Source organism: Pholis gunnellus (genome assembly GCF_910591455.1).
Source record: "Pholis gunnellus genome assembly, chromosome: 20".
Classification (NCBI taxonomy): Eukaryota; Metazoa; Chordata; class Actinopteri; order Perciformes; family Pholidae; genus Pholis; species Pholis gunnellus.
The window spans coordinates 14002342-14020514 of NC_136547.1; the positions used below are offsets into that span (position 1 = coordinate 14002342).

General features: G+C 41.4%; 1 protein-coding gene across 1 annotated transcript; it reads left to right on the top strand.

Annotated features, from left to right (window-relative positions):
• The first annotated feature begins 637 nt into the window (after positions 1–637).
• LOC306712373 (uncharacterized protein) lies at positions 638–10175 on the top strand. Its single transcript, XM_079181622.1, has 5 exons — positions 638–971; positions 1237–1325; positions 1448–1607; positions 5033–5165; positions 7948–10175. The coding sequence occupies exons 2-5, from the start codon at positions 1306–1308 to the stop codon at positions 8163–8165; spliced, it is 531 nt and encodes a 176-aa protein (XP_079037748.1). The 5' UTR covers positions 638–971; positions 1237–1305; the 3' UTR covers positions 8166–10175.
• The last annotated feature ends 7998 nt before the right edge of the window (positions 10176–18173 follow it).

Here is an 18173-nt window from a genome sequence, read left to right on the forward strand (position 1 = left end):
TTGGCTGTCGGATTAATTTCGCTTCTGACTGAATGTATTTTTGATCAACATATATGTATGTATAATATTAAGACATGTTTAATCAAAATATATTTATGATTTGGTATTGTTTTCATTCTTTTTGTCAGACGAAGTTATGCTACCTTAAATGATCCTCGGAAATAATACAATTTATGATGGACGTCAATGAAACGCCTCAGATATCTATATAAATATATAGATACGATCCCTTTGTTGTGTGTCTGTTTTTGTGACAGCGCTCCTGCTGAGACCATATACTGTATATAACAATATTGAGACGTAATCTTCTAGAAGGTATAACTTGTTATTACTGTTTTTAGTCCTTTATAAAGTTACCATTTGTACTTTTCTTCTAGGGGCCATACTTTTATAATTTATTCGTCATTTACATGATCCTCTGACAGCATAAATAAGATCAATACTGCTAATATAACGGGTCACTAAAATACAAATACATTTTCTTACAGCAACAACGGCACTTGAACGCAGAAAACTATCGATAAATAGTGGGAGCAGTTTACGGGAAACACTAAAGGCAACACGCTTGTGAACACCGCCCACTGTGAACCCAGCGGACAGGGGTGTGCTAACGTAAGTCAGTAAACGTTACTGCGAGCTGAAACTGTACGACTAGTTTCACGTTAGTTGTTTCTTTGAGATTAAGTTAAAGAGTAGCTTGCAGAGCAACTAGCTAGTAATCTTGTATATGCTAATAGGAGGTATGTTCATAAAACAGGTCTGTTTTCGTTGTTTTGTTGTAACGTTAACGTAAGATAGTTTAATTTGAGCCGCTGTTGTTGTTGTGGCCTGCTATCCTGCTTAGCCTAGCTGAAGCTAAACTAGTTAGCCTCAGCTCGATCCTGGAGCTCTACTCGCATCACATCTCCGAGACAACGAGGGGAATGGCACACCGTTTAAGCTAATTCACGAGGCCGAGTTGTCGCTATACAGTAAGTTCAACACCCTGTTCCTCTGTTTGCATTCAGCTGAGTTAGGTGACGTTAGCAAAGTTAGCCGTCGTGCTAAACGTACCATCTGTTTTAAGTTACAGAAAGTGCTTTAACGTTTAAATTCAACCTAGCTCAAACGGTGAGATGCTCTGAGCTTCTGCTTTTGTAAAAGTGAGCTTGTGTTGACTACAACTGTGTATCGCTTGTTTAAATGAAGCACTGCAATGAACAGGGAAGAAGAACTAAGACTTCTTATTGGTTTCAGGGCTAAGTTGGGGTATTAGCCTGGGATCAGCTATGCGAGCCTCTACTGACTGATTGACATCTCACCAAAATGGAGCTGTACTGGTACATGTGAGTATAACATGTAGTTATTATTGCATTGCTGTTTTTAAAGTTAAAGATGGGAGTATAAAACTGATGTGTATAGTTGCCTATCCCTAACTCATTCCCCCTTCTCGCCCTTTCTTTTTCAGAGTTGTTATTATATTTATCATTATCAAGATATTCTTCTACGTGTGCTGGTACCGATCAAGACAAAGGCAGCTGGCAGCGTACTTGAGCAACCCACGCAATGCTCAGATAGTCATTGTTGGAGGAAGGGCCTACCTTCATCAGATGTGTGAGAGACAGAGTGTAAGTGCAGACACACACACACACACACACACACACGTCCTACATTTGAAACATATAATCTGGCTGAAGTGGTTTTTTGGGTCACCAGGCTTTGCCTTTATTATGGCTTAGCCTAATCTAAAGTTTAGGTATTAACCAGAATCTCTACGTTGGCTGAGAGACTTGAGTATGGTACACTCAGCAAATAGAGTGAGTAACGTGGCAGCAAATGTGTTTCCTTTTTGACATTTTGGATGACAAATATGGCTATGACATGAGGCTGCTATGACCCTGCTTGATGTCCTGTTTGCAATGAAGGACAATTGGCTTGCAGACAATCTACTGTCAGAGTCTGTGCATCTCTGCTGGAAAGACTTGAAGTCTGGTGGAGCTTTCGACATTCACTGGAAGCACATGTATGGTCCTTTTTGAGAGAGTCACTGTTTAGGTACCTGTTGTATCTGAGCTTGCAGCTCCACTACGAGAGGCTTTCTGGTGTGTCTCAGTACATAGCCACAGCCGTGCTGTCTATCACAACATTACTGTTGGTATACAATAAATGTGTTCGATGTCTTTAAAAATACTCAATACATCTTGGAGTACTGCCTATTTTGTCACGGTTGGGGGAGAGCTGAGAGAATTCTGCCAAACAAATTTTTCAAATCCAAGCAGAAAGCGTACAAGCTATTTTTGCGCTGAAGATCAAGAATCTGTTTTGACTATCTGCACGGTATGGCGTTCCTCTTTGAACTGCCTTTAGCGTCGTTGGCCCAGTGCCAGATGCGCACTGGAAGTTGTGCATCACAAAGCGAAGTCCGGCCCTGTTCTCAGAACTGTGGCTGATTTCATCCGAGTGGAGATTGCTGCGGTGCGAGAAAGTCAAATAAGGTCACAGTTGTGTTACATTTTTGCAGAGGAGTTGTTTGCTCTCTCATGTGGTTTTCAGTCTGTTGCTTTCACAGGACGGGCTACAGTTCACTTTGTGACATACTGAGCGACTGTGTGGATGTGTATTAATGGGTGCAGGCTTCTGGTTTACATTTTTCTGGTGTGTTTGTTTGACTTTGTTGACAACAGAGATCTCGCTGAGCGGGTCACAGCCTTGACAGTCATTCAGTTAGAAAACCGGAACATTTTTTTTTTTTTTTTTTGTGAAGATTTCAACCATGCATGTGAGATTTTTTTCGTGTGCAAATATCGGTAAAGACACAGACGGCACGGCATGCCTCTTGTGCTTTCCCTACATCTGAAAATATCCAATATAAGGATAGTCTCAGATTCTGATTAGTGAATGTGATAAGTTTGAGCTGCTTTCCGTTTGCTTTGTAACTTCTAACATTTTGCTGACACGCATGCCTTTACATACATATTTTGTAAATGCGGCCTTATCTTGTATTGTTCCCTTCAGGTGCTCGTTGAATGTAGTTTTATTTGAGTTGATGTTTTCAGTGATGCGTCTCGAATAGTAATGCCTTTCCCCAAACGTCAATTTGTATCAAGTCTTTTCTGCCGGCTATGCCACAGGTTTAGACAGCCATCATGGCCGTGCGTCTCCCCCCCCACCACCACCCCTCGGGGGCATTTCTGCTTTACTGCCTCTCTAAAACACCTGGAAGCGATCTCCAGGGTTTCAGAACCTTCCCAAACTATGCTCCGTGAATCATATAAAACAGATTTCCCTTGCTTTTTCGAACTTTTGCCCACAAATGATACATTTATACGTCTCCATAAAACATTGTTTTAGTCATTTCTTGTTGCGCTTGTTACTGCCCCAGCTTTTAGGGGTATTTATCATTGCAGTACTCCCATCTAAGAGGCACTAACTGTGATATTTTTAGAGTTGCTTGGAATATTTGTGTAACAGGAAATGCCCCACTTGTTAAAAAAATAAATGAAGCCGTTAAAACTCTAAGATAACTGGACTTTTGGCCGGAGTTTCCCCACATCGGTGAACATATCCTGTGTTCTATCTGAAACATTTGTCTGATTTTTAGAGGAAGTTCAACCCAATTTAAGATTCTTTTTCAGACATACAGTTGAGGCCATATAGCTGAAATGCTGCCAATTGCATTTCAAGTAACGACCCCTGAAGTCCTCCTACCTCCTCCTTGCACACACCTTTTCTCCTTTTACCCCCTACTATTCTTGTTCCTAATAGGTCCTTGTTCCACAGCTCTTCTGCTTGCTTCTATATCCTCTCCTACATCCTTTCCTTCCTCTCCCCGTTGTTCCCTCTCTCGTCTGGTGTGTAATGTTCCCTGTTTAGATTTTAATGGAATGTGCAGCAGGGAGGCCCCTCGGTCATCCATAACCCGGAACGCTTTCTGGAGAGACGCCAGGACGACTCGTGGAGGTCCTGGGCTTAAATGAATCAAACATAGTGTGTGTGTGTGTGTGGGGGGGGTCTTTATGTAGTACCACTCTCTCAGCATCTTGGACAGTCTAATTCACGACTACATAAAACGACAAAGTGAACCCAGAAGAGCCACGGGAGAAACATTTGATACATATCGGCCCAGAGAGAGGAGTGGAAGATTCCTAGATTATTGAACTTCATCTTATTTATCAGTTCTGTAGGTCTACAGAAATAGGAGCGACTGTTATAATCTTGGCGTGGTCTGTTTGTGCTGCATCTTTCTTCATCACACTCTATCACTCCCACAACAACAGGATGGCTAGTTTGAACTAATTAAAATCTTAGTCAAAGGCATCAATCGGTAATAAAAAAAAAAAACGAGAGCTGAGAGCTTCCTCACAGCTGATGGAGGAGATAAAATGGCTAACACGTTTATTATAATGCTCAAACCTTTAGAGATACTTACTAACCTCTCTAACTCATCTGTTAATACAACTGACCATGCATGTGGCTGCTTGCTGCACTAACCTTTCTGTATTTAAAACGACTGAAATCAAAAACGTATCTTTTGTAAATGATATGTAATGTAGACAACCACTGCCCATTCACGTGATTCACTGTTGGACGTCTTGCGCCTGCATTTTGTGTAAACGACTTCACGGGGTGGTAACATGGTTCATCAGGTTTGGGCTGAAAACGCTCCGTGCTGGTCAGCCCCGTGTTGGGAAAGCGCATGTGAAAATACAGAAAAGAACTGTAACGCAGGCAGCCGTGTCACGTATACTCTCCTTCTAGAATACTGTCTGGCTGTGTGTTTTTAGCGGCGCTCGTACTTCAGTGTGTATAAAAGTGCTTGTCAATCTAGGCCTGGAGCAAAGAGATTAAAGGAAGATTATAATCATGGCCAGCAGCAATTACCTCTGAGATGTGTACAGTAAAACCAGCCTAGTTGGTATCCTGATAGTGTTAGCAGCGGTGTTGACGTTTGTGTCGTTGGCTTTAGCTTTTATGTTCACTGGTGTATTTATTTATGCTTCTGCTTTTTGTGTGTGTGTTTGTCATTAACCGTTGTGTTTCCTTCCCTCTACAGCAAACGTCTGTCTGGCCCAGTTGGTACGGTGTCCAGGATGACCTGTCCATAGAAGAGCCCTCCACAGCTCTGCCACCAGCTGCATCCTTCTCCCACTTGGACATGCCACCACCATATGAGGCAGTCTCTGGAGGTAGCACACACACACTATAACACAGTACCAGAGATGGGCAAAAATACTGGTGCCAGAAAATGTAACAAAATACATGTATTTTGTATTTAAAATATAGGAAATACTTTTTCTGGATTTTCCGTTTTCTCACAATGTGGTATAGCAGAGCATTCAGGTTTATATAATGTACACAAAGCTCTGGTGAACCCCACAAACAGGAAGAACAGTCGCAGAATGTCAGTGTAACTTAGCAAAGCTATTGAAAGACAACAACTTGATTATGTATATATATATTTGTATTAATGGGACTTAACAGCCCATAAACTTTGGTTTGTATCAACAAGAACATATTCATGACATACAAGCTCCCAATCTCCCTCTTCCTATAGCTAACTACTCGACTGATAAGTTAACTTGCTAAACACTGGCTATGCACTAGCCTAGACCGCATGCTAGCGTCATTAGCATGTTGGCATCGACGGCTAGCTTGATATTATAACCATCACCATGTATATACAATAGGCTATGTAGCCAGACCCAGACATGAATTATACATCAAGCTAGTTGACATCTGTCACACTCAGATACAATATTTACCTTGGCAGACAATCCATTGAACTTGAAGATCTGAAGACTGAACTCGTGAACTGTTTTTTGATTCGTGGAGAAAGTATTTTGAGTATTTTAAATACAAAATGACTCCACTCTGGAGTATTTTGTTACAAATTACGTTCGACTTTTAATCGGCCCTATCAAATACAAAATACTCAAAAGTAATTGAAATACGTATTTCAAATACAAGTAATAGAAATACTGCCCATCTCTGCACAGTACCATGTGTCTGCTGCTTGAGTTGGAGACAGGAAGACGGCTTTTATTTAGATTTTGACCCTTTCTACCACAGTAATGGGGAAAGTCCACCTCGTTTGTTGACTGAATATTCCCTGAACTCGCTGTCTCTACATAGTTTCACTTTCTGTGATAGCGAGCCGAGGTCACCGTGAGAAGGCTTCAGTGGAGATGGCTTATCTAGATGTGTTAAACTGACAAGGAGACGATAACTGAGCCTTTTGTTACAACATGCTTCATTTCTACTCGCAGTAGAAGAGGGCTGCTACTAGTGACTTCCTTTCTATCCAATAATTTATCGACGGTTTTACCGATTTTGACAAACTGTCTGTCATTGTGTAATGCAGCACAAAATGAAATCAAAGGATTACTGTGCAAAACTGTAGGTTGATTTGTGCTCCTATTGAGATGTGCTATTTGTGGTCCTGTGAAAAATATGCTCCCATATTCATCCGGGCGGCGATTTAAGCAACATAAGGCCAGAATGTTACCAGGCGACCGCCCGGTTTGCTGTTATGTTGTGAGAACGGGGAGCAACATTTCCCTTCAAACACTTGGTTCAGTGGAATTTCTAAGGTAGCAAAATATTGATGTTCACCCCAACCGCAATCACCGATCAGAGTACAATGTAGTCATCCAGTTACCTGCACAGGCTGGAACTACACATGACAAAAACTCTCCTTTCCCTTCCTTTAAAACCACCAGCATTAGGACAGCATTAGCATCAGAATCGGTGCATCGATTGCCAGTTGGGAGATTCGTGCACCTTACTGATTTATAGGGATCATAGCCGCAACCAGCAAATTACCACCAGGTGCAGTCTGAGCATTACTTTCATCAGTTAACTTGTCTCTTCTGATTCTAAATGAACTCTCACATGTATGCACACACAGAGTACTTTGTTTGCTTTTAAAAGGGCAAAGTACACTTTGGTGAGTTCCTTTATTCGGTGTTCCCCTTTTATGTTTCTCAACATGTCATTGCGTGCTCGTGAATGAACACGCACGCTGGCCAGATCAGCTGTTGAATCTTTGGATCGAGATTCGGTCTCCTCTTATGCAAACGGCATCTAATTTCATCCGAAGTGCTTGTTCCGTCTGACAGCAGGATGTGGTTATAGTGGGTGGAAGTGGCGACGTTTCAGCACTAATTCTATTACAAGATCTCATATTCGCCCCCACATATGCTGTTTTTTTTCCTGTCAAAGACAGGCATGCTTTTAATACAGATATTTGAATGTATAATAAGCACTCGGTGGGTCTTGCAGCCTTATAACATTGCTTCTTACACTTTCCAAATTAAACTATCTTTCTGCGCAGATACAAATTAGCGTACAATCTAATTCTGCAACCATTTGAGATATCTGATATCAAAAAATATGGTACGCCATCGTCTTCACAGACGACTGCTCACGCGTAACCTTTTATCAGAGTGTTGTCTACTCGCACTAAAAAGCAGAGAATTTCACAATGAGAGTTCAGCGAACCAGGGAAACGGTTGAGCGGACAGTAAGAAGACTGAGATAACAACTTGGCGACGAGAAGCAATTCAAAAGAAATGCTGCAACCGTATTCTTTTTGATGAGAGCGACGAGGAGGACTCTGGATGCCACTGCTCTGGGGTCAGTGTTATCCGACGAAGTTTGTCTGTCCTTCCTCTCCATCACTGGGTTTCGGAGATTCTGACACATTGTTTTTCGTAAAAAATAAAATATTCTAGCGCCGCATTTTGCTCCTGTGTGTCTCTCTTACTCGTCAGATTAGCCCGTCTCTTCCTGTGCACACTTTTGGGAAATTGTTGGAACGTCGTTTGATGCAATGCCGCTAGTGTAAACATGGCAATCTTTGTTTTGATTAATCGTTTAGCCCTAATATTGAAGGTTATTTTAATGCATATGTGTGTTTTTTTAGACCGCTGATCAACCGGTTGACCCGTTTTCTCCTTTCCTTTTCAGAGGACGATCTGAAGCCCCCTCCTTACAGCGAGTGTGCTCATGTCGACGAGACCGACGCTGCTCGTCCCTCCCACCGAGCTCCTTTCATTGCTGAGGCAGACACCATTAGCGTAAACGAAGCCCCGCCCCCCTACACACTGTCCCCCCCCGCACAAGTGGGTCAACAAGACGTCCCCATGAGCCCCAGTGAGCCCCAGTCCGAGAGCAGGTCCACCTAATCGATCCCTGATACCAGTTTGCCTTTTCCATGCACTGCCTTCCTACATTCAACCTCAGTGATCGTAGCCAGCCGTCTGACTCTCATCGCGGGAGAGCAGATGTGTGAATGAATGTGCGTTTGGTGGTTTATAGATCCAAGTTGTTTTTTTCTACTTTGTATTGTGTGTAAAAAAAAAAAAAGAAATGGTCATCTGAGTTTGGCAATAACGGATGCCATCAGCAAGCCTGTGTGCCTCAGTCAGGGATGCAGAACCTGCCTCCCAGCTAAAGGAGGAAGATGGTACCCTTCACCTCCAAGCTCACAGGGAATCCGCGAGACACGGATAAGCAGAGAAACCGATTCCCTCCGATAAGTGTGTTCCGTTTGATAAAGTTGTTCCCCTCCTGTCCAAGGCCACTTCCTTTCACATATCTAACCAGTTGACTCATTCTGCGTGCAGGTTTGGGGAAATGAGCCGCGTTCAGTTTCCTGCTACCAGGATGCATAATATTTGAGATACGACTTGACCCCTTTGTGTGCGTCTGTATAGACGTTCCGAGCTCGGTAACTTTAATAACGCATTATAGACAATCCAAAGTGTAGACGGTCTAATTAGATTTCAGTGCTGCGTAGTCGTGCATATTAAATAGTAAGTATTTCAACTTAAGCAAACTGTTATTACTTCCAATGCTTCATTAATACGGCACGCGTGTTAGTTGAAGACAAAGTATGTTGACGGAGAACTATTTGATAATGAATGCACTAATTGTCTGAAATAATTACCTCATTAGCATAACTGGTTATGTTTAATACATCATGGTGATTAAACTGGGACATTAGGCGATTCAAGTGCCTATTACATCTGTGAATGGAAGTGAGCGAGGACAAGCGGAGCAAGTCGGTGAAATAAATGAACACTTTATGGAGGGAGACAAGAGATTGTTCTCCGTTGAGCATCACCTCTACTGCTGGGTTCCGTCTGTTGCTGCTTTTATATTCGCACCTATATGCCAGAAATCTGCGCAAATCGACATGGATTTTTATTTCTGTGTCTGTTAAAAAGTTGTGGACTTTTGGACAAAAGGTCTTCAGAAGTCTGAGGAGGAAACTGTTGCTCTCTCCCTTAACGCGTATGAAAACACTTTCTGTAGTCGTAGATCCAGCTGTAAGATAATCAGATCAGTTATGAATTGTATTGTAAAAAAAAATATCAAATAAAAAAGGAAAACAATCCTTTAAAAAAAAAAATACTCACAGGGCTGTAAACTCAGGCTCAAAACAACTCAGTTATCGCTTTTTTTTTTCTCTTCATAATTGTTGCAAAATGAAGACTAACCAAAAAAATGTTTTTTTTATTAATGGCGCCGTCTGTTTCTTGTTATCCATGTTAATCTACCACAGGCTGGTAGAGGTCAGCCAACTGTGTACTTCCTGTGTTTATAGTCTCTGGTGTAGCGTTGCTCTGGGAGAAGTTGTTACTGTGCTTTTTGTGTCCCTGCAATTCAGAAAATCCGGAAATAACACGATGCACCCAAATGATCCACTTCCGGTTTGTTGCAGCATCAATGTAATCAGTGTACACTCTGAACATTACAAAAAAGAGAAAAACAATATGAACGCTGTGCTAATGTATTTGGGGCCTTTGGGAAAGTATAAGGGGGGTCTTCATGGAGACTTAAAAATGTGTTGTAATGATAATCCTTCATATTGTGATGACAAATCGTGGAGCGTCCATCACTAATGCCTTTCCTGTGTTTTTAAAATCTGTCTGCAACAGAAAAGTACAAATCTGAATGTAGCTTTGAACTCCGTTGGCATCACTTAGATAGCAGCAGCAGCAGCAGCATGATGACGATCGCCGAGCTAAACCATAGAGTTACAGGCTCCCACTGTAATGTATGTCCTGTTTGATTACTTCGTGTTCATTCCCATGGTGGTTGACTTATCACATCTCTCCACTTAGTAGCTTTGTGTGTTTTGATTTGGGGGGTAATCCTTGTTCTGTATTAAACTGTTGTTCATAATTGTGCTAGTGTTTTCTTGCTGTGTGTGTGTGTGTGTGTGTGTGTGTGTGTGTGTGTGTGTGTGTGTGTGTGTGTGTGTGTGTGTGTGTGTGTGTGTGTGTGTGTGTGTGTGTGTGTGTGTGTGTGTGTGTGTGTGTGTGTGTGTGTGTGTGTGTGTGTGTGTGTGTGTGTGTCCGGTTACACACATTTCCTTAATTTCATATAATAGGTCATTTTCTTTCTATTGATGTGAAATTACCTTTTTGGGGTGTGCCACTTCTATTTTTAGCAGATTTGATAGTTACATTTCAGTCCAAACCGAGACATCTTATTTGCGCAAACTTCAAAAAGCTCCCCCAGAGACACGCAATACATTATAGAACGGTTCTCCCGCGACGAGTAAACAGAACTGCACGAGTCAAATCACACGGAAAGCCTTTTTAAAATGCTTGTCAAAATAATGTTTTATTTATTTGACAAGTTTCTTCAAAATCCCTCTGTGTTTGTCATCACAGGCAGGTTTTTTTTTTTTTGTCTTCCTTGATTTGTCTAATTTTAGAAAACTGTCTTAACAACCAGTAATGACGAGAGATAAAAATGCGGAGTATTGTTTTAATTGTTTCTATGATGTGCCACTAGAGAGCAGTCTTGCACCAGCAATGCTCTCCCCTCCATGTTTCTGTGCCGCCTGCACCTGTTGCTGAGCCCGTGTGCTGAGTGCGACACAAGCAGTGCTCCTTGTCGCCATCGCTTCAGTATTGATTTATGCATTGTATTACATGTTTTTGTGACACAAAAATGGCATCGAGATTTGCTCCAAAGTTTTATTCTTTAGATATAGAAAACCCCGAAAAAACTTGGGCTTGATCAAGATCAATAGTACAGCCCTCTTGTGGAATATGTAGCCGAGTGGATACTCAAGGACATTAATTTTTCATATCTTGGCCTCTCAGTTGCCGCATCACTAAGCTGCATACAAATCAGCCGAGCTCGAACAATTCACAATGTGTGTACACATGATTATGAACCTTTTTGGAAAGCGAAATATTGTGTATGAGACAAATCAGATAAATCTGACTGCCCACTGCAAAAACAAGCCACAAAAGAGGAAAACAAAAAATGTGGTCTTCTTTTATCATGATAAAATATGCTCTCATTCCTCTAATGGTAAAAACATATATATTATTATTATTGGGAATTAAAATGTGCTTCCATGCCTTATCATTGTTTTGGATCAGTTATTCAGATATCTCTTTACACATTGAAATAGATGTAATCCATCAAGAATGCAGCTGTCGTTCATTCACGTATTTGTGTGTGACAGTATATATTGCGTCAGTGTTGAATATAGTTAGATAAGCACTCTGTGTTTGTCACTCCTGTATGCTGTGCACTGGTCTGGCTTTGAGTAATTGATGCTTTCAGGGGAAATATTTGCATTTTGGGAAACGGGCAACAATCCATCATTTAAACCGCTTTACTAATCATTACATCTCAGTACAAACAGCTGTATAATGAATGCAACACGGAGCGCTCTCCTCAAGGATATTTGCCGAAGCCCTTCCAAGATTATTGAGGTCTTTGAGGCCATTTGAGAAACGGAATAGATGGCTCAATTACTCTCCTTTGTCCGTCAAAGATATATTGCACTTCCAAGCCTTGCACGTGTGTAGGTTGAATTGCCTATGAAATGACTAGTACGCATGCAGCGGTCGTGGAAAAAAAAACATCACACCTTTTAAATTCTGCAAGACGGACACATTCCAGGCATGGGTGAGGCTGGATAAGATGTCAAAAATGTGCCTGTTATTGATTTCCCACCCCAAAGTCATTTCAGGAGGGGATACCCGTCAGTAACCTGACCAACGGTGTTATTTTACACCGTTTAAATTTGTATCTCCCCACAAATTCATATTGCGTCCTTGTGCAAGGACTGTAAAACATCACAACAGAGTTCATGTTAATAGGTTCTGCAGGTCATTTACCCGCTGACAGATTTCTTCCTTTCTTTGTCTGAACACCATCACTTCTTTCTTCTGGCTTCCGAACTTATTTTGGTTGGGTGTGATGTAGCCAAATATCCATATATCGATTAAAATATATAAAACTACTTTGATAAGATCAAAGATCAGAAACAACAGTGAATGGGTGAATCATGTCAGCGTTAAAACACTTAACGTGTCAGTTTAAGTGTAAACTGCCCACTAAACTGGAGCTAAACAGGTGCTCGGGCATTTCAGGGGCAAATCAAATCCATTTCTACCAACGATGTTTTGTTTGCAGAGGAGGAGTGTGAGTGAGGAAGAACAGCAGAGGAAAGTGACAACGTAGTTACTCAAGTACTGCGCTGAGCTACAATTTTAAATTGCTCGCACTTTACCTGCAGTCTCCGTTTTATACTACTTTGTGGTTATGCTTTTTACTCCACTACATTTATTTGATGTGTGAAGATATTTTACAGATTTCAACTTTACATAAACACATGCTTATTAAAGATTAAACCAGAGGTTCCCAACTTGCTCCTCTGAACTTAATTCATATAACTATACAGCATATGTGTCATAGAACTGTTTGTGGCCCAAAAAATTACAACAAAAATAAATGAATGCAAATCTGTGTAACAGAACTTTGTTTTTCTTCTTCCCCATGAATCATCTCACCACCGATCCGATTTATCTTGTGCTCCTTAGGTTGGGAAGTACCAGACAGAACTACCTGCAAAGCAGATCCAACCAGCAACAGGAAAATGCAACTTATGCATTGAAGCATCAGCATTAATAATCTAATAATGTCTTTTTTTTTATACTTTAAGTACTTTAGCTGAAGTATTTCTGTACATTTACTTAAGTAGGATTTAAAATCAGACCCTTTTTACTCGTAAAGTAGTTTTCCACCCTTTTCTTTTATTGGTAGTTTTTGCTTAAGTAAAGGATCTGAGTACTTCTTCCACCACGGTTGTATAATCCTTGAGTTTCCTTGAGGCCATCATCATCCAGCGGTGGACATGCATGAGTTATTATAAGAGAATGTCATTTAAAATGCATTGATTAGTAATGAGGCACATAATTCAGTGATTGCAAGGCACAACTCAGAAAGAGTCAAATGATATCAGGGCCAGGACGATTTTGAGAATGTGAAAGCAGCTTTTCTATTCAGTCATCGGACTGAGTGTGTGTGTGGTTTGCTTCACATAGTGTTTTTTTTTTAAAATACTGCAGTCCATCCCAGCTTCCATCAACATCAAGTGTCAACAGCATGATAAGCAGGTTCATCATGTCTCCTTGGCCACCAGTACAGATCTAATCTAGAGGGCAGGGACGGGCCTGCTCCTGTGCCTTTGTGATGACAGGATAAGTGAGGATGTCTGGATGTCAGACGAGGGGTAGGATGAGCACCTGGTGCAGACAGGTATGCGTGCGAGCATAATGAGGTGGCACGTTGTTGAGTTTTAAGAATGTGTTATAACCATTGTTCAAGAATCCAGTACCAAACGGCAAGAAAGCAGTGCAAAATGTTTTGTCTCTGGAGTCGGCACGTTTTGCATTTTTAATCTCAGAAAATGTCTCCGAATGGAAAGCTGTCATCCACGCTAGTGAGTTTGTGACTTATATCCACCACTGGCTTAATCTGAATGATGAAAAGTGAAAAATTAGAAATTCCCTCCTCAGCTGAGAGTTGGTGCCGAAACAGTTTGGAAATATGTATCTGACTTGCAGAAGTGTTGTAATTCCTATCTGGAGTTAGTGTTCCAAAGTGTTGCATTTGCCCTTCGGCGTATTGGGTTTTGACGTGACGTGCATTTGCTGACTTTTTTTGAAAGTACCACGAGTCGACGAAGCGTGTCAGCTCCTTTCAAACAATGTCTCTCCGCTTGTGCAGTTTGTGTCGAAAAACTTCAAAGGTGCAGGTGCAGACCAGATTGAGTTTTTTTTCTGGGAGCTGTCAATACACCAGGCAAAGACCTGCAATACACAGAAGATAGGTGTTTGTGCAGGAAGCAAGAGAAGCGGTGAGTGAAACGGCACGGAGACAAGACCAGTCTGCAAATCCCTCTGAATGGCCTGAATCCTGCCGACCTCTGACCTCGTGTTCATTTTGCATTTTCCCTGCTGGGCCTCACTGCTCACCTGCTGTCCGTCACAACAACTTCCAAGTCGCTGCTTGGTGCCGGAGAAACTGAGAGGACTGTTGTTTTTTCCCGTTTATCAGCTTAGCAAGAATTTACATTTTAATTGAATCCTGATGTTTTGGCCGAACTCTGCTTGCTGAGTAACTGGAACTCCCTCACAGAAACGGCTTACAGGCTTGAAGTGTGAGTCCACAGAAGATGACAGGCAGTCAGACCCATTCACATTGACTATGCAGAATTCAACTGCATGTGCCAAGATGTCACATGCTGCCATCACCAGGAATATTCTTGGAGAGTATGTTGCGTGTGTCTGTGTGTGTGTAGGAATGTCACAAAACTACAGCCGGGCTTTTGTGTGCGTATTTACACATCAGCTTCTATGTATTTTAATGAGTTTGAATGTGCCAAGATTTGTCATGCCTCCATTGCCAGGGACATAGTTGGAACGTGTGTGTACAGACGGCAGGGAATCAGAGTTGTGCTCAGGTGTGTGTGTGTGTGTATGGACACCTATCTTTGTGGGGACCAATTTGAGTTGTAGACCTTCAGACTGAGGATGTTTTTATAAATTGAGGACAGTCCTCACTTCGTCAAAGGCCTGTTTGAGAATCCGGACTTGGTTTTAAGGTTCAGGTTGGAATAAGGTCCGGGCTAGGGTAGGGGTAGGGGTTCGGCATTTAGTTGTGATGGTTAAGGTTAGATTAAGGAGCTAGGGAATTCATTATGTCACTGAGTGTCCTCACAAAAATCGTACAGGAATTTGTGTGTGTGTGTGTGAGAGAGAGATAGAGCCCTCTATCATACTAATTAGGATAGACGCGTCCACTCCTACACTCTTTGATGTGGCATGTTGGCAAACTCTGCTGATGTTGGAGATTCTGCCTAATAAGATATTGGATAAAAGATATGATTCGTCAGCACCTGTCTTTGTTTGGTCGACCTTTTACATCTATTTAGAATATTATATCAGACAAGATAGGGGCGCATGCTATTGGCCCCTAGTTGATTTTGCAATGCCTGGTAGATTAGTGTTTTTTACATTATTACACTGGTTGCGTATTAGCAGAGATCTGGTGAGTTACTGAGTTACCTTTTTATCGCAGGTCCAATTACAAAGGGAAAGTTATTGTTTTATCCTTTTTGTGCTCTCTCCTCTGTCTCTTCATGTCTTCTGGTCTTGCGGGGTCGACTAACTGATTTCACACTCTTGAAACAAGTTAATAGTTGGAATAAAGCTGCTGGAAAGACTGTGTACCCTCACTCCTGCAAGATTGAATTAAGACGGAGTCTTCTTTTTGGAAAACTTCTGCTCTTCCCCACTTTCTCATTAGACGAGCACCAGTGCTATATCAAAGGCATTGTTCTGTAGTTTTGCGACACAAAGAGCCAGGTAAAGGACCCCACTTACTCTACGTCTCATTTGCAATGGTATGGACGGAAGCCCAACCCATTACAATGCAATTAAAATGCTTAAAATGCAAATTTCAATTGTTATTATTACATTATTTCCAGACTGTGGCACCTGCAGCTTCCATCCAAGTGCTGTTCATGGCATCGAGATGGTGATTAACTTCTGCATTATCGCACTGATAAAGAGCAACTGAAAAGTCAAGAGCGTAAATTGAACGACAGGCTGCCAGCGCCAGTTTCCAAAAGAAGTCATTAGGATTCTGACTAATTACATCTAGTCTGACCTTCCAGTCTCATTGCTTCAACCCGAACAAATAGATCTACAGTTCCCCTCTCTCTGCTTGTACCTCATGCATATGGAAGTAAAAATCAAGTTGTGTTAATAAACGGCGACATTGTAACTTGTGCTTCGGCGTGTCACAGGAAACCGTTGGTGTTGTAACAGTAAAGCGGATAAGAGTTAATTAACTGATAATGGTGCTCTGTTCACTGTGAATAGAAATGAAAGGGTGGGAGTCCAGAGGGAAAAATGGACTTTCTGTAGATCTCAAAGAAAAGCAGATCATTCTGTTCAGTTGTTTAAGTTTCACGTTGGGGTGGCATGAATGCCAAGAGTTCTGACTGATCTCCATCACAGCTGCCACAACAATGTACTAAACCAACGAGTATGAATTTCATCATGTCTATTTCTATACAAATTGCACGACAGGCTTCTTGGAGGAAAACACAACACCTGTTAAATCAGAGCCTTTGATCTCTTGATGATGACCTCATTTATTCACTCCTACTCTTCTTCAAAAACCCGGAATAAGACGGCAGAACAAATCGATAAAAACAGCACCAAAAAAAGAAAAGACGTACGGTTTTGATGGAAGTAAACTTAACTAGAGGGCAAAAAAAACAACACAATTCCTTCCTGTATGCGCAGCTTTTGATCAACTTTCCAGCTGGGCAAATCTGGGGTTTTATCGGCTCTATCCTCCTCTCTCACAGAAGAGAAACAATGTGCTTTATTCCATTACACTGTAAATCCAATCTCATGCTTCACGCTCTGTAGAAGAGTAGCAGAAAGAGGGAATGAATGAGATGGCATGGCCAAATGTTGACACAATCCCGCAATCCCTAAGGCGACACCCGGCGGCCATCGGGGTACAGTTGAGGGATACTGAGCAATTAACCAATCAACCAGGGGGCTGATGGGTCCCCATGTAGCTATTATGGTAATACACGTGTCGCTGAAGTGAAAAGCGCTCACTTGGCTCGACAAAGTCAGACTGTTTACTCATTTTGTAGCCTGTTCCAACCAAGACATCGCACTTGGAAATCAGCGCCTTTTTCTGAGGGAAAGCTTCCAAGTGTACAATTGAGAAATAATTAGTATTTTTTTTTGCTTAAAATGTAGACTTGCACAGATAAGGTCTGCTTTGTTACCACCATATCATGCAATAGAGCACATCCCGGTCTCCTAAAAGCAAATCAAAAGTTCTGTACATGATGGTCTTCAGAATGAATGCCTCTGTTTCCGCTGTTGGCTCTCCCAGACATCCGATGAACACCAGAATTAATAATGGATTAGGAGGAAATAAATATTTAATTCTTTAAATCTGTTGCAAACAGCTTGTAATATTCGTTGATCTATCTCCTGCATGATTCACACAGCAATATATCTTTAAAAAGCCCACCAGCTATTTGTTTCCACCACTCGGCCAGAGCGGCATTCATCTCCTGGCATCAGTTAACAAAATGTCTCGCATATGGAGCAGTCTGCGTTAGGTGTTTATTACTAATGCTGTAGACGCTGTTATCAGCAGATAAAAAGAAACCTGCTTGAGATCTAATATTGAATATTGCGACATAAAAGCAAGCTGCGAATATCATCCAACTTAATCGACATCTTCAATGGCTGATGGCACCTTACTTTTTTAAATATTGTAAATTGTGGGCTGAAATGTCTCTTCAGAGGTCTATCATGTTTTGTAATTACACTGTTGATTCAGCTGCAGTAACATAGTTACTACATACATGTGATGACTTTGATGCTCCCCTGACTTTTCCTCTAGCGCCACCATGAGGTTAAAATCTGTGTGTCTAAAAATGAAATCTCTCAACAACTATTTGATGGATTGTCATTCAATTTGGTTCAGGCATTCATGCGCCATCAGCAGGTTTAAATTAGCTGCCAAAATACTTTTGTTTATGACTAAATACCTGTAAAGCTAATAACATCCAGCCTACCTTTTGTGTTTAGTGCTGTTTAGCATGCTGGCATTAGAAAACAGCCCTGTGTTAAAACACTGCAGGTGACCGTGTTGTTGTGCTGTTGGTGGTTGGTGCTGTTAGAAGTAGTGATCCGGAAAGTCCGATAGTAGTAACAGATCAATGCGTTCAGGCTTATCAGATAATCAAATCATTTATAATACTCACAAACAGGTTTTTACAACTTGTATTAACTTCTGTTTTTCGTCACAAGGATTGTGAGATAAAC